This window comes from Homarus americanus, unplaced genomic scaffold (genome assembly GCF_018991925.1).
Source record: "Homarus americanus isolate GMGI-L3 unplaced genomic scaffold, GMGI_Hamer_2.0 scaffold40248, whole genome shotgun sequence".
Classification (NCBI taxonomy): Eukaryota; Metazoa; Arthropoda; class Malacostraca; order Decapoda; family Nephropidae; genus Homarus; species Homarus americanus.
The window spans coordinates 2,304,528-2,319,941 of record NW_024712526.1 but is presented as its reverse complement, the minus strand read 5'-3'; the positions used below and the strand labels follow the sequence as shown (position 1 = coordinate 2,319,941).

Below are 15,414 nucleotides of genomic sequence, written 5' to 3'. Positions count from 1 at the left end.
CTTTGTTATTATTCTTCTTTACTATATTCTACAGTTAATACGTGGGTATGCTATAACGAACGGATCCTACTACGAATATTACTATAACGAACGGTTTTACCTTATAAAATTGAGAATGCGCAACGAACGAAACTCCTACAACGAACATTATTTAATTTTTTTTTTCTAATTTATTGTTTTTTATAACAAATATTAATGATATTCTTATTTCAGGGGTTTAGATGCATATTTATGCACTTTACAATTTTTTTCAATTTTATATTATATTTTCAGTGTTATGGTTGTATTTGGGCCTGGAACTGATTAGTCTTATACCTAACGAATGCTATAACGAACAAGGTTCTAGAACCATTTAGATTCGTTACAGCATACCCCATCAACAGTACCACAAAATTGGAGAATTAGTTAAAAATCGTATATATCTAATATGCTCACAATATACAAATATCGTTCCTATCCATAAATCCGTTAGAGTAAATTATGTTATCAAACATCATAATATTTATATATATATATATATATATATATATATATATATATATATATATATATATATATATATATATATGCAAGTAAATGATTGTAGGTGCGTAGATTCTAGGTATATGGTAACTATATGAAAGAAGAAAAACACGGTTCGGGGTAATTACATTTGGGGTGAGTATGCAGACTAGAGAGTGATAATACAAATCAAGGTGTATATATACAGGAGGAGGTGAGACCAGGTCCACAATGGTCAGGTATTAGTAATGACCTTACTAATTTTAAATAGCACACAACGTTGGTGGTCAGGCTCAGATGTCAAGTGACCCGGCCTTCACCTGGATCACAAATCTTTCTTAATTACAAAATTGGTTCAGCTTGTACATGCCGTTACTCAAATTCATGTTGGATGCTTCTGCATGTTTAATAAGAATCTAGTTTATATATATATATATATATATATATATATATATATATATATATATATATATATATATATATATATATATATATATATATATATATATATATATATATATATATATATATATATATATATATATATATGTTGTACCTCAATTTACGCGTCAATTGAACCCAGAGGGTCCTGCTATGAAATCCGCTAAGTGAACAACAGAACATATGGGATTAATTCCAATGAAACCGGCCTGACCCCCAAACTCCACCTTTTTGAAGGCACATACCTATGGTAGTAGAAAATAACATCTTAATTTTATGATGGTACATGCACACAATTAATACTTTAAGAGAAATAGAGAAATACAGTCGCTAAGTTAATGTCCATTCAATGGACTCAATCCTCCCTCTCTCTCTCACACTACACTCACTGGCTCTTCCCTCTCGAGAAATTTTTGGGGGAAAAACTACTAAATTTTAATAAATAATACCTCAAACTAAAGTTAGATAATACAATTGACATTGCTGGATTTTGTAAGACCAGGAATATTTTGAATATAAATGTCATATATTTTGCACAAAAGATAACATAGTTACCTAGAGAAAAATTTTTTATCTAAAATTTGTATGTTTAATGAAAAATATATGATGTTTATATGCAAAATGATCACCAAAATATAAGAATTCCAGCAATGGAAATTATATTCTGACCGGTAATTTGTATGAATTTTATGAGCTAAAGCAAATATCTTCAGTTAATAAAAAAAAAATAATCTTCATCAACACTATCTGCTCTTCCAACTCATGTATCAGTCCCAACCCTACCCCACCAATCCTCCTTCCAGGGTTTTTAACATTTAGTATTAAATAATACCTCAGATTAAAGTTAGATAATATAATTGACATTGCTGGATTCCTTGGTAAGACCAGGAATATTTTGAATATAAATGTCATATATTTTACAAAAGATAACATAGTTAATTTGAAAAATTTTTATCTAAAATTGTATGTCTAATGCAAAAATATGATGTTTATATTCAAAATGATCATCAAATTATAAGAATTTCAGCAATGTAAATTATATTCAGGACCGGATAATTTGTATGAATTTATGAGCTAAAACAAATATCTTCAGTTAATAAAAAAAATAATTCTTCACAGGGTAACAGATGGTCGGTCGGTCCCTCCTCCCCACCCCACCAACCATCCCAAGGAGATGTGTGGATAACCACTAAATTTTAATAAATAATAACTCAAACTAAAGTTAGATAATATAATTGACATTACTGGATTCCTTGTAAGACCAGGAATATTTGAATATAAATGTCATATATTTTGCAAAAGATAACATAGTTAATTTGAGAAAAATTTTTTATCTAAAATTTGTATGTCTAATGCAAAAATATGATGTTTATATTCAAAATGATCATCAAATTATAAGAATTCCAGCAATGTAAATTATATTCAGACCGGATAATTTGTATGAATTTTATGAGCTAAACAAATATCTTCAGTTAATAAAAAAAATTCTTCACTGGGTAACAGATGGTCGGCTTGTCCTCCCTCCCCCACCCCCCACCAACCGTCCCAAGGAGATGTGGATAACCACTAAATTTTAATAAATAATACCTCAAACTAAAGTTAGATAATATAATTGACATTGCTGGATTCTCAAGATTAGGAATATTTTGAATATAATGTCATATATTGCACAAAAGATAACATAGTTAATTTGAGAAAAATTATCTAAAATTTGTATGTCTAATGCAAAAATATGATGTTTATATTCAAAATGATCACCAAATTATAAGAATTCCAGCAATGTAAATTATATTCTGGCCGTAATATGAATTTTATGTGACAAACAGGCAGTCAGGCAGGGTGGGCAAATCTATAATAGCGCCTGAGCCGGACATTCACCAGTATGTGGGAAAAAATCCGTGTTAAGTGAAAGTCTGGCAGGCACCATATAAAAAACGCGTTATGAAACTGGTGGGGGTAAACTGTATATATATATATATATATATATATATATATATATATATATATATATATATATATATATATATATATATATATATATATATATATATATATATATATATATATACAGTATATATATATATATATATATATATATATATATATATATATATATATATATATATATATATATATATATATATATATATATACAATATATATATATATATATATACAGTGAACCTCACTTTCTGCCGGTCCCAGGTGAACCCACGGCGGCCTCGGCAAAGTGAACAACACTGCTATATGGGATTAATTGAAATAAGAGAGACTGGGCCGACCCCCCAAACTCCACTTTTTCCGGGCACAATACCTCACGTTGTAGTAAAAATAACTTCTTAATTTTATGATGGTATGCACACACAATTAATAATTAAGAGAAATATCAATAATATTAGGTTTTTTAACACTTACATTAGTAGAAAAGATGGCTGGGCACACGGGGATGGGGGCTTGGTTCCAAGGCAGAGGGCAGATTATTGGCCCTCATCTGTATCACTTGTATCATTTGTATCACTATCCACCACAGAGGCTTGCAGGGCCTCTTTGTCAAACCCCTTAAAGTCCATATAAGTCCATATCCTCACTATAATTATCACTATCACTGACTTGGGCCGGCTGTGGTGGGTGGTGGGTGAAGAACTCTGTAATGTTTTGATGACCGGGCGACCTTGTGCGCACCCTGCTCGCGCCGCTCTCCGCGTAAAAGGGTACACACACCGCGGAAAGTGAGCATTCCGGTTTCGACAGGGTACCGCGTAAACGTGGAAACGTGTAAAGTGGGACCGCGTAAAGCGAGGGTTGACTGTATATATATATATATATATATATATATATATATATATGCAAGTAAATCACTGTAGGTGCGCGTGATCTAGGTTTTCTTTGTGTTTTCTTCTTTCCTTGTGGTTATCAGCATATATATATATATATATATATATATATATATATAGCCTATATATATATATTAGTTCTTGAGTTGATAAGTGGCAGGGCTGAAGTAAACACTTTGTTGCTTTTGCTTTATTGTAGAAAAATATAGTTTCACAGGTACTGAGTTGAGTTGAGAGTATAATGTACCTTCTCTGCTCAGGGAAATATCTTAGTGCACTTGTGTAGGAGAGCACTTAAGTGAGTTGTTCACTGGGTAACATGTGATATGATAGTCTCTCTCTCACACCCGGGAGAGAGGGTGGTCAAGCAGGTCTTATAGGAAACGCGTCAGATATTTGTTGCTGAGCTGCACTGACCCAGCTTGACCTCGCCTGCTCCCCGGAGGAAATGTCAACTCACCGATTGATTCATACTCATGGGTGATTGATCTGGTGAATATATGGGTATTATACATTTGGGTAATATTTATATAATACAAATGGTGCTGTTGCAAGTGTAAATACTTGTAAATAGACATCTTTTGTTACAAATATCCATAATCTTGTATATTTCACTATCACTTATTATTTTTCCAAGCTCGGCCTATATATTATGACATGCTTTTTTGTGGTACTGTATATGCAACTGCATTGTGAGCAACCATATCATCAATGTCTCATAAATTGAAAAATATTTCACTATTTCATCATAAATATTTCAATACACATCACTTTATCACTTCATGAGAATAAATATTGAGGTTGTAAGAGATAAATATCTTGAGATAGTAGCACAAATGCCACGGTGGGCATTTTTAAATCCTACCTGGGAGCGAGACACTCACTGCTTACTGAGGCAGAAGCATTACTGGCATTTGTTATCTGTTACTGCATGGTCCACCACACATAGAGGGGTTGCCATCTAGCCTTAAGACTTGGATCCATGCAAGAGAGTGGCTTGACAAAAGTGGCGTTAAAATTTGAAGTAATATGGCGAGAAACTTTTAGAGAAAATGAAAATAAATACCATATTGGCACATCTGATCATTAGGCAAAAGTTTCATTTACATTAAATCAAAACACTACTTAAGAGTGTATGATCCAGAGAGTGTTGACATCCAGGTCCCCAATTACTGCTGGGTAGACAGGCAAATGGCATAAAGAAACTTGCCCATAGTTTCACCTTGCCCTGGGATCAAACCTGGATCCACTTGCTTGTGAGGCAAGCACAGTGTCATTTAACATAAGCTTTCAATACAAAAAGTGGATGAAACATGTGGTGAACATACAAATTAACTAGAGACTGATACTTTTCATTTTGGTTGGAGAGGGGCAGGAATTATCCTTGTTGCAGCTGTGGTGTTGTACAACTCGACAATCATGGGGTGTTTTTTACCTTCCCGTTGCAGCTGTGGTGTTAAACAGCTGGACGATCACAGGATATTGTTGCCATCCCTGTTGCAGCTGTGGTGTTGTACAGCTGGATGATCACAGGGTATTGGTGACATCCCCGTTGCAGCTGTGGTGTTATACAGCTGGACGATCACAGGGTATTGATGACATCCCTGTTGCAGCTGTGGTGTTGTACAGCTGGACGATCACAGGGTATTGATGACATCCCTGTTGCAGCTGTGGTGTTGTACAGCTGGATGATCACAGGGTATTGGTGACATCCCTGTTGCAGCTGTGGTGTTGTACAGCTGGATGATCACAGGGTATTGGTGACATCCCTGTTGCAGCTGTGGTGTTGTACAGCTGGATGATCACAGGGTATTGGTGACATCCCTGTTGCAGCTGTGGTGTTGTACAGCTGGATGATCACAGGGTATTGTCCGAGCTTTCATGTTACTGTCGGTGTATAAGCTGACACACTGAAAAAATTTCCATTCTTATGTATGTATTTTTTTTCAGCTGAATCTTCCTGATGAGATGCCTGCTTTGTTCAGTGCAGGGTACAGTCCTATCACAGCTGCTGGAACAGCACCACAAATACAGCATGTGGCACGACTTATAGCAGCTCAGCTGACAGCTGGTGGTGTTGGACCAGGGGTGGAGCAGACTAAGGATGATGAGGTATTACCAAAGACAGTCCTGTATATTAATTGTTAACATTTTTTATTTTTCAGGAATCACCAGAAATAGGAAGCTTTATGAAATAATCAGATTTCAGTGAACTTGATGTTCTTAATCAAAACACATGTTAAATTACTAGTGTGTGTGTTGGACATAGGCCTGTATGAAAGGTTTGATCATTATTATATGAACCTGAAATTAAAAAGACTGTTTGACTTGTTATATTAATTGATGTGTTTAGAAAGAACGATTGATATGATTTTCATTAACAGGTAGTTTCTGAAAATGCATTGAACTTATGAACAAGAACTCTTTAAAATTAAGACTAATATTTTTTTACAGGAACTACAGGCCTTTGTAGAAACTCCTTTAAGTAATATTTTCACCTTTGCAGGTTATTACTGGATATGACAGTGATGATGAGAGTAAAATATCAAGATTAGTGGGTGGCCAAGTGCAGGTGCAAGAAGATGCCATCCAGGTAATTATTTCTGTTCGTTTTGGCTTACTTTTTTTTCAGCGTACATATACAGGAATAAATATTTGGACAGATTGCACAGTACAGTATTACAAAAGAGGATTTATAGAAATGGCCTTTAAAACTCAATCCATTTTGTTTATGCAGTATTCTTTCCATTTTTTATACTTGGCACCATTGAGGAGCAACCTGTGAATATTCCCACCCAAGCTTATGGGAGTTCCCCAGTAAACTAGAAGAAACTATTGCTCTTAACGAGAGATTAGAGCTCACAGTTTGTCCTAAGACATGAGAGTGTGGTGAGTGTTTATGTTGTGCTGCTTTTTCTTGCTACTGTGCATACTGCACCTCAATTGACACTGTCTTGACCCTTTTGACATGTATTTGGAGTCTACCATTAGTACTCTGAAATTGTCATTTGAGCACTAAAATTGGCCCATTTTTGGCATTCATTTGGCCTATTTTTCATATTTATATTACTGAAATGTATTCCACACCAGAAGACAAACACATACTTGTTCTTTAAGTTCTAATGTACAGTAATGCTCATAACTTCCCTATAATATGATGAAAATCTGAAGCTTTGTTTACAAGTGGCGGGCAGTGTCACTCCTGTTGTTAGGCAACTCTCGCTCCTGCCACGAAGGTGCAGCACATCCATTTCCTGGTGGTCGTTTCAAACTTTGGTGATGTATGTCTAACGTTGCATGGAAAAAAAAATTGAGAGCTCTCAGCTGTGGGAGAAAGTCGAAAACATTCTGTGACATTAAAAATTTATTTGACTTGTCGAACATAGCGTCTAAAAGGTTAAACCAGATTGATAGTCTCAACCCTCTCATTCCAGCTGCCAGTCACATTCAGGGAAGGTTTCTTTTTTCAATTTCTCTTCTAGTTTAGAAGTAAGCTAAGTTCAGTAGTATCGGTATTTTGCAAGAATGTGGACCAAGGCTATTGTGGAAAAGTTAATTTTTCAGAATTGTGTGAGTAATACCCCCATCTTCCATGACCACTGATAATTCTACAACTGTATGAGTGTGTGGTGTGATGTAGTACAAGAAGTTCTTGTTTAACTAGTAACCAATTAAGAAGAATATGGCTGAACATCTCTATGTTTTAGGGTCTGAAAATTCCATAAATGAGGTCTTATTTAATTTAATGAGCAAAATTTTGAATAAAAAACTGCTTACATTCCTGTCTGGGTCCAGGTATTTGTATTTATATATTTATTTTTGACTGTACTCTTGTTATTTTTATTATTTAATCACTTAATAAAGAAAATATTGAAATAATTTTTCTTCTGTAGAGCACCATCTATTAACCTCTTCCCCCAATCTCTTACTACTATCTGAACTTCAACTGACCAAAACAACTTCACCCAAACCTTTTCAAGTCTCTAACTACAACCTTTATACCTCCTTCCATTCTAAGGGAGGTGTATGCGCCTACTATGACTATTGGTCTTTGTTTCCTATCCTGTTCTCCCAACCCCACCAACTATATATGGAACTCTTTGACTATCTCACTTCTTGCCATGAGTCGTTACTATCCACACACCCTAACACCGAGATCCTCTACCTAGGGGGATTTCAATGTACAGTAGCTAAAACAACTATCTGTGCAGGTGAGGGTCGATATACTCCAAAACTTTACGTGTGACTAGTGACAGCCCTTATATACCAAAATTTATCGTCCGTCTTCTCATATTGTTTCCCACACAGTATGCACAGGTATTTGTTTTAGCTACTGTACATCACAGAGTGTGGCTTGGCTGTTCAAGGTGGGGTTTAGGCACCCTCTTTTTCCTTTCTTAATGATCTGGAACAAATAATTAAACACCCTACATGTGTTCCAGATCGATACGATCAACTTACTAACATTCTTGATCTTTGTTTTACCTCTAACCCCTCATGATATTCATTTGCAATTTCTGCCCCCTTAGGGTCTTCTGGTCATAAATCTTATTTCTATTACCATATTTGCCGGCATATATGATGCAGGGTTTTTTTATTTTTTATTTATTTATTTATTTATTTTGTATTTATTTTTATTTTTTTATTTTTTATGTATCACAAATTACCCTGCGTCTAATGCTCCTATATTATGGATGGGTCTTATGGGAGGCCGAGCGCCATAGGCGGAGGTGCCTAGCTAGGGAGTCTGGGACGAGCAGTAGTCCACTAAGCACAAAAATTGTGTTACTAATTATAAAATACTGAAAAACAAGCCAAATAGTCACAATCTATTATCACAAACTTACGTCAATTTTGCCGAAGACGTAAATAATGTTCTACATTGGCTTAACGGCAGAGGGAAGCTCACAACATCTCACTGTAACTCCTTCCCCAGCATACATAACCCACACCAGATACAAGTCTTACATTATTCAATGACTGTTTTACCTTTAAGAAACATTTATTTATTATCTAAATGAAAAATGCCCCTAGAAAGATTAAAGAAATGTCAACAGAAAGTTCAGCTGCCAGTCAGCCATTTGCAGTGAGTCGATGACGCCAAAACAATAGCGATGGTGCTACACCCTGGTGGCAGATCGCGGCAACACAAAACATTACAGCCAAAAATACGAGTCTCACATCCCGTCAGTAATTCTCTTGACCAAAATATAAACAAGCCACACAGCTGCTCTGATCAGAGGTACAGTTGAGTTAGCATAATGTTACTATATATGATTTCCTACTTGATTCCGGTATAATTGTATTTACATGCACAAATTAATGTTTTCTTCTTCAAAACCACTTTAAAATCACTTTCAATAATTGTATGACATATCATACTAAAAAAAAAAATTCCACAAAATTTCCTTGTAAAATAGGGGTGTGTCTTATATGCCGGCAAATACGGTAAATTAAATTGAGCACGAACCACCTCCCCCACCCCCCTCTAAACGCCAACTATGGCATTATCGGAGGCAAACTGGTAATCCTTGCAAGAATTCTCCTCCAATTTTCCTTGGGATGAATGTTGCTTTTCCACTCAGGACACGTCGGTATGTGCTGACAGCATTGCTGGGTATTTTTTTTATTTATGATTATTTTTTTATTTTTTTTATTTACTTTGTTTTTTACGGGGATTAGTCCACCTGGGCACAGGTCACTGACCCACATCGGGGCCTGGGGGACGAAAATGTAATTATAATAATATTAATTCAGATAAGTAATATTTAAAAAAACAAATTCAAAAATAAAAATAATAAAATAATAATGATAACATAATAATAATAACAACACTGCAGTAATAATAATAAGGAACCATAAAGAAATAAAATAAAAAAGATCAAGAGTGAGAAACAATATATGTAAGTTGTGTTGTCAATAGTAAGAGAAACAATTGAGACCCTGCAACTGTGTGTAAATGAGGCAGAAAGTCAGATCAGCAACCTGGGACTTGGTCACAATTTTCGTGATGCCTTATGGCAGCAGGGTCTACCATTAGACAACACATTATGTTTCCAATATCCTCCCAGGCGGTGGTACCTCCCTGTCTGCCTACTACCTATTTATCCCATTTACCAAAACTTTCACTTTACAATCACGGCTTGATCGCTCCTGTTCTCTTACATGTAGGGAGAGAGATAGAGTTATGAAACTGTCTCCTTCTCCTGTTACTCACTCCTCTTTCATTACTTCTAGGAATTGTTGTAAGGTTATTCTTCGTAGGGCCAAGCGGAACTTTATAAAAAAAAGGACCACTGATCTGACTAACTCTTCTTCTAGTAAATCCTTCTGGTCCTTAACCAAAAACATCTGTAACAACTTCTGCACTCCTTCTTTTCCTCCTCTCTTCCGACCTGATACTCTATAGCTAACTCTCCCCCTGACAAAGCCAACCTCTTTGGCACCTTATTCTCCTTTGACGATTCCAACTCTATCCCTCCTACCCTGGCACCTCCTACTGATCCTATGCACTTTCCTATAATCTCCACCCACAGGGTTGCCGGTGTGTTATCCAGTTTGGATGTAAATAAGGCGCATGGACCAGATGGAATACCCCCACGTATTCTGAGAGAGTGTGCTAAAATTCTGACTCCATTGCCTCAAAACCCAAACTTTTCCTTCTTGGAAGCATGCCATGGTTCAGCCCATCTCGAAGAAGGGTGACCATTCTATTCCCTCAAACTATCGCCCCATTGCCCTAATTTCATCCCTCTAAGATTTTGGAAACTATCTTAAACTCTCGTTTTCTCCGTCACCTTGAACGCCTTTCTCTTTAGTCGGATCACCAGTATGGCTTTCGGCAGGTGAGATCTACTGGTGATCTGCTCTCCTACTGCACCCATCTTTGGTCATCCTCTCTTAGGGATTATGGGGAAACTATCGCCATGGCCCTCGACATCTCCAAAGCCTTTGACAGGGTATGGCACAAGTCTTTGCTTTCTAAACTTCTCTCTTATAGTTTCTCTCCCCCACTTTGTTCTCTAATCTCTAGCTTCCTTGAGAACCGATCCATGGCAGTTGTTGTCGAGGGATCGATCTCTCGCTCTTTCTCTACCAGTAGTGGTATCCCACAGGATTCTGTTCTTTCACCTACTCTCTTCCTTCTTTTTATCAATGATTTACTTAACACTATGACTAATTCTATCCATTCTTACGCTGATGATTCTACTCTTCACTCTTCTTCACATTTTTCCCTTCGCCCTAATTCTCAAACTAGATCTGTTTCTAGAGCTGATATCGTAACATCTACCAATGTGGATTTGTACAACATATCTGAATGGGGAGGTAAAACTCGGTTAATTCAATAGTAATGATACTCGCTGTTTACCATTTACACTTTCCAAATTAGAACATCTCCAACCAATCACATTTCAGGGTGCAATCATTCTGCCAAACTCTTAAAATAGATATGCTAGGCCTCACCATTTCCTCCAATGTCATGGAAGCCACACATCCACAATACAGTATTGCTAAAGCTGCCTCCCAAAAGCTGGGAATGCTGTACAGATGCAGTAGCTACTTCACTCCTGAGCAGTTGTTTCAAGTTTATAAAGGATTCATTCTTCATAACTTGGAGTACTGCTCTCATATCTGGGGTGGTTCTGCTTATTAACTCTTCTCCTTTAGTTGAGAATCTCTCTTCCCTTTCTCTATGCCGCAGTGTTGCTTCACTCTGTTTTACAGGTATTTTAACGGGCAATGTTCGGTGGATTTGGCATCCTGTGTACCGCCGGCAAGGCAGTGGGCTCGTAATACTCGTCTTGCCCACGGTGCCCACCGTTTCTGTGTGGATGTCGGTCACACTAAAATAACCCTTTATAATACATCCTTCTTTCCTCACACAGCCAAACTGTGGAATGCTCTGCCTTCTTTTGTGTTTCCATACTCATACACTGTCTCACTTCAAAAAGCTGGTTTTCCGGCATCTTTGTGGTGAAGATTAATACAGTAGAACGTCGATATAATGCGAGATACATTCCAAGAGAGGTCGCTTTAAACTGAATTCGCACTAAATCAAAGTGTTGTTTTAATGGAATAATTTAGTTTGGTACTTGAGAGAAACACAAAATACTAAAAAGACTGACAGTCTACCCAGATGCACCTCAGCCCATCTCCTAAAATAAACAAAACATTGTTTTTTGTAGTTTTATGTAAAAAGAAACACTCATAAATCAACACAGTTAAAATTAAGGGATGCAAAATGGTTTGTTTACTGGCAGGGAAGATGGGGGGGGGGAAGGAGGTGAGGTGTTATGTTTGACAGTTGATGCCAAGGTCTAGTGCTTATTTATTTATCTGTCCTTAAGAGTGACTTAAGTTTTTCTCTTATAAAATGTCACTAAACTGACCTGGGAGAATATAATTAGCATTGCTGGAATTCTTATAAGATAGTGATTAGTTTGAATATATACATGCTATAGTTCGCATTACACATACAAATTTTAGTTTTAACTAATTTTATTACAAAGGGCTAAAATTTTTATCATCTTGTGCAAAATATATGACGCTTATATTCAAATTATTCGCTGTCTTGCAAGGATTCTAGCAATGCAAATTATATTCTCCTAACTTTAGTCTGTGATATTCTATAAGATAGAAACTGTAAGCCTATAACCACCCAACCCTGGCTGGGAAGATGGGGTGGAGGTGACAGTGACATGTTTGACAGTTGGGGCCAAAGGTCTAGTGAAGTATTTATTTGTTTATTTATGTCCTTTAGATTGAGTTTTAGTTTTTTTTTTTTTATAAAATGTCACAGAAGTGACCGGGGAGAATATAATTTACATTGCTGGAGAATTCTTATAAGATGATAATTAATTTGAATGTAAATATGCAGTCAAGAATTCCCTTAGATGCCCTCCCGTATTGTTTTGACTGTAAATGCCTGGTTAAGGACGTTCAGGTGACAGGCAAGTCGTAGAGAATGATTGAAACCCGCCTCTTGACGCATTCAATATTTATTGATGTGGTCGAAACCTGCAGAGGAGATGTTCATAATTACATGGTGATTCATCTGATACATTTTTAGTTAGTCTCACATAATTTTATCTTAATTACAATTTATTAAACATAGTGACATAACACAAAGTTCATAACTCTATTAATCTTAGTTTCACTTCATTCTTCATTATCTTATTACTCCAGGTTCGGCAGAAATGAGTAGGCGTTATTAATCAACAATATTTCAGTACCGAAGGGTATGTCATCACTTAGGCTGTACTTACAAGTGCGGGTCAATGCAGATCAGTATGGTGGTCCAAGAGACAAAAGTACTGCATAAATTGTCTCCGCACAAATTCTCTGACAGGATTGTGGGTCGGTGTTCACCAGTGCAAGCAGAAGGCTGGTCTTCACAGCATCACTAGAGAAGGCGATCTGTCTCATGGCGGGGCAGGCAGCACCGCCACCAGTTGAAGACAGTCCACTCAGCAGAACCAGGACTTGTCTATAAACACTTTTACCTCTGGATAGGTCACGTCGAAAGATTTAATGGCATCACACGCCAGCTCTGTAGCTGAAGCCAGCAGCGATAACACATGCTATAGTTTGCACTAGACCAAAATTTTAGTAATCATTTAGTACATTATTTTGAGTACATGTACAGTACAGCTCTGCCCTTAGGACAGTGTAGCGACCCAGAGAAACATGAGGCTCGAATTTTAAAATACGATGCGCCAGATTGAGTCGTGCAAAATAGGAATGATTCGCTTTAAATTAACTGTCAGTTGGTTGGAATGTTCAAAGGGCTACCAGACTGGTGCCTGCACTTCGGAGTGAGAGTTGTGAACTCTTGGAACAATCTACCAGAAAGTGTTGTGACGGCACAGAGTGTGAGCTCTTTCAAGACCAGACTTGACCAACACTGGAGCAGGTTCAGGTACATTCAGGAGCCGGTGCATGCCCAGTACTTGCCAACAGTGCGTAACAGAGACGTGACCGATCGCCCAAGTGGCTAACGAGCCGATCATTTGGTGAAGAGGATAAAAGTAAAGGAAAAGTAACAGAGACGTGACCGATCGCCCAAGCGGCTAACGAGCCGATCAATGGTGAAGAAGATAAAAGAAAGAAAACATTGTCCTTAATTGTGGGTGTCGCTTTAAATCAATAATCTTAAATTGAATCGCTTTTTACAGACATTCTATTTTTATTTTTATTTCTTTTTACTCTGATCCCCAGACCCCATTGTGGGTTGATGACCTGTGCCTGGGTGGGGTATTCCCTGGGGGGAAAAAAGGACTTCTACCAAACATGATGTTTAAGAGGGAATAATAATCACCTAATAAGGTGAGGGGCCAATTTTATCATTCACTGTTACAAAAGCTTATGATTGTCCTGTTCAATATACAGTAAACCCTCAAAGATCCGGACAACAAATTTGGGGGTTCTGGGCTAAGAAGCCTCCTAGAAGTTTCCCTAAGAAACATTCCCAAACTAGAGCAAAGAACATTTTAGGCCCGTGGGCGCTGCTTGACCCGTTAGGTTTTTTTTTTTTTATGGGGATTAGCTCACCCTGGCACAGGTCACTGACCCACATCGGGGCCTGGGGGGCGAAAATGTAATAATAATAATAATGATAATAGTTCAGATAAATAAAATTTAAAATAAAATATAAAAATACAGATAATAAGTCATGATAACAATAATAATAATAACAACACTGCAATAATAATAATAATGAACCATAAAGAAATACAAAAACAAAATATAAAGAGTGAGAAACAATATATGCATGTTGTGTTGTCAATGGTAAGAGAAACAGTTGAGACACAGGTGCCCGAGGAGGTGTGAAACATAAACAGAGTTGACAATTGTTGTTTGTGGGAATATTATTTCATTCACTCTAGTAATTATACAATGTTTCTTATTATGTTATCATAGGTAAATGCTTGGCTTATATATGGCAATTTGTTTATCACTACATAAGAAGTGTATTTTTGGTGTTTCTTATATCATTTATTAATTGCCGGAAAATTCGAACAATTGGCTTTTCCAGACAGGTGGTCCTCCCTTTTAGTCTGGATCTTTGAGGGTTCACTGTATGTGCATTTTATTGTGCCACTTTACCTGTAACTCATGCTAATCACTGTTAAGTTATGAGCTATAATTTTAAAGAATACCCAAAGGAAAACTATGGCTACTGTAATAATGTCTAGAAATACAGTAGAGCCTTGCTATTTGGTTGTTTGCCCCCTGCAGGTCTACTTTTCAGATGACTTTAGCGAGGCAAGCTCTGTAAAATATGGTCAAAGTACTGTACTTGACTATTTATTGGTTGGTGCTAGAGAAATTAGTTCCCTCAGAGTTTAGTATTGGTACAGCGCAGAAGAATGCAGATGCCATTTTCTCTCTTTTGAGGTCATAGGTCAATCTACAAGAGTCCATTGTCCTGCAAATTTATACCTTGCTGCTCTTATGACTGTATGTCTCAGTATGTGTACAAGAAGCCCTCAGGCTATGAATGGATTGTGTTCCAAATATTTTATTTTAAGTGTTTGTAAGTTGTATGTTTGCAGCTTGGAACTCAATTTTCATGTAAAATGTTATAGATGATGGTTAGTTTCCCAAAACAACAGACAAAAGCCTATATAACCCTTAA

General features: G+C 36.7%; 1 protein-coding gene across 1 annotated transcript in view; it reads left to right on the top strand.

Annotated features, from left to right (window-relative positions):
• The first annotated feature begins 5,722 nt into the window (after nucleotides 1–5,722).
• LOC121863394 (symplekin-like) overlaps nucleotides 5,723–15,414 on the top strand; it is a 28,242-nt gene continuing 18,550 nt past the window's right edge. Inside the window, exons 1-2 of the mRNA XM_042362020.1 lie at nucleotides 5,723–5,888; nucleotides 6,283–6,369. Coding sequence (XP_042217954.1) covers nucleotides 5,745–5,888; nucleotides 6,283–6,369 — 231 coding nt within the window. The 5' untranslated portion in view covers nucleotides 5,723–5,744. The remainder of the gene's footprint in view (nucleotides 5,889–6,282; nucleotides 6,370–15,414) is intronic.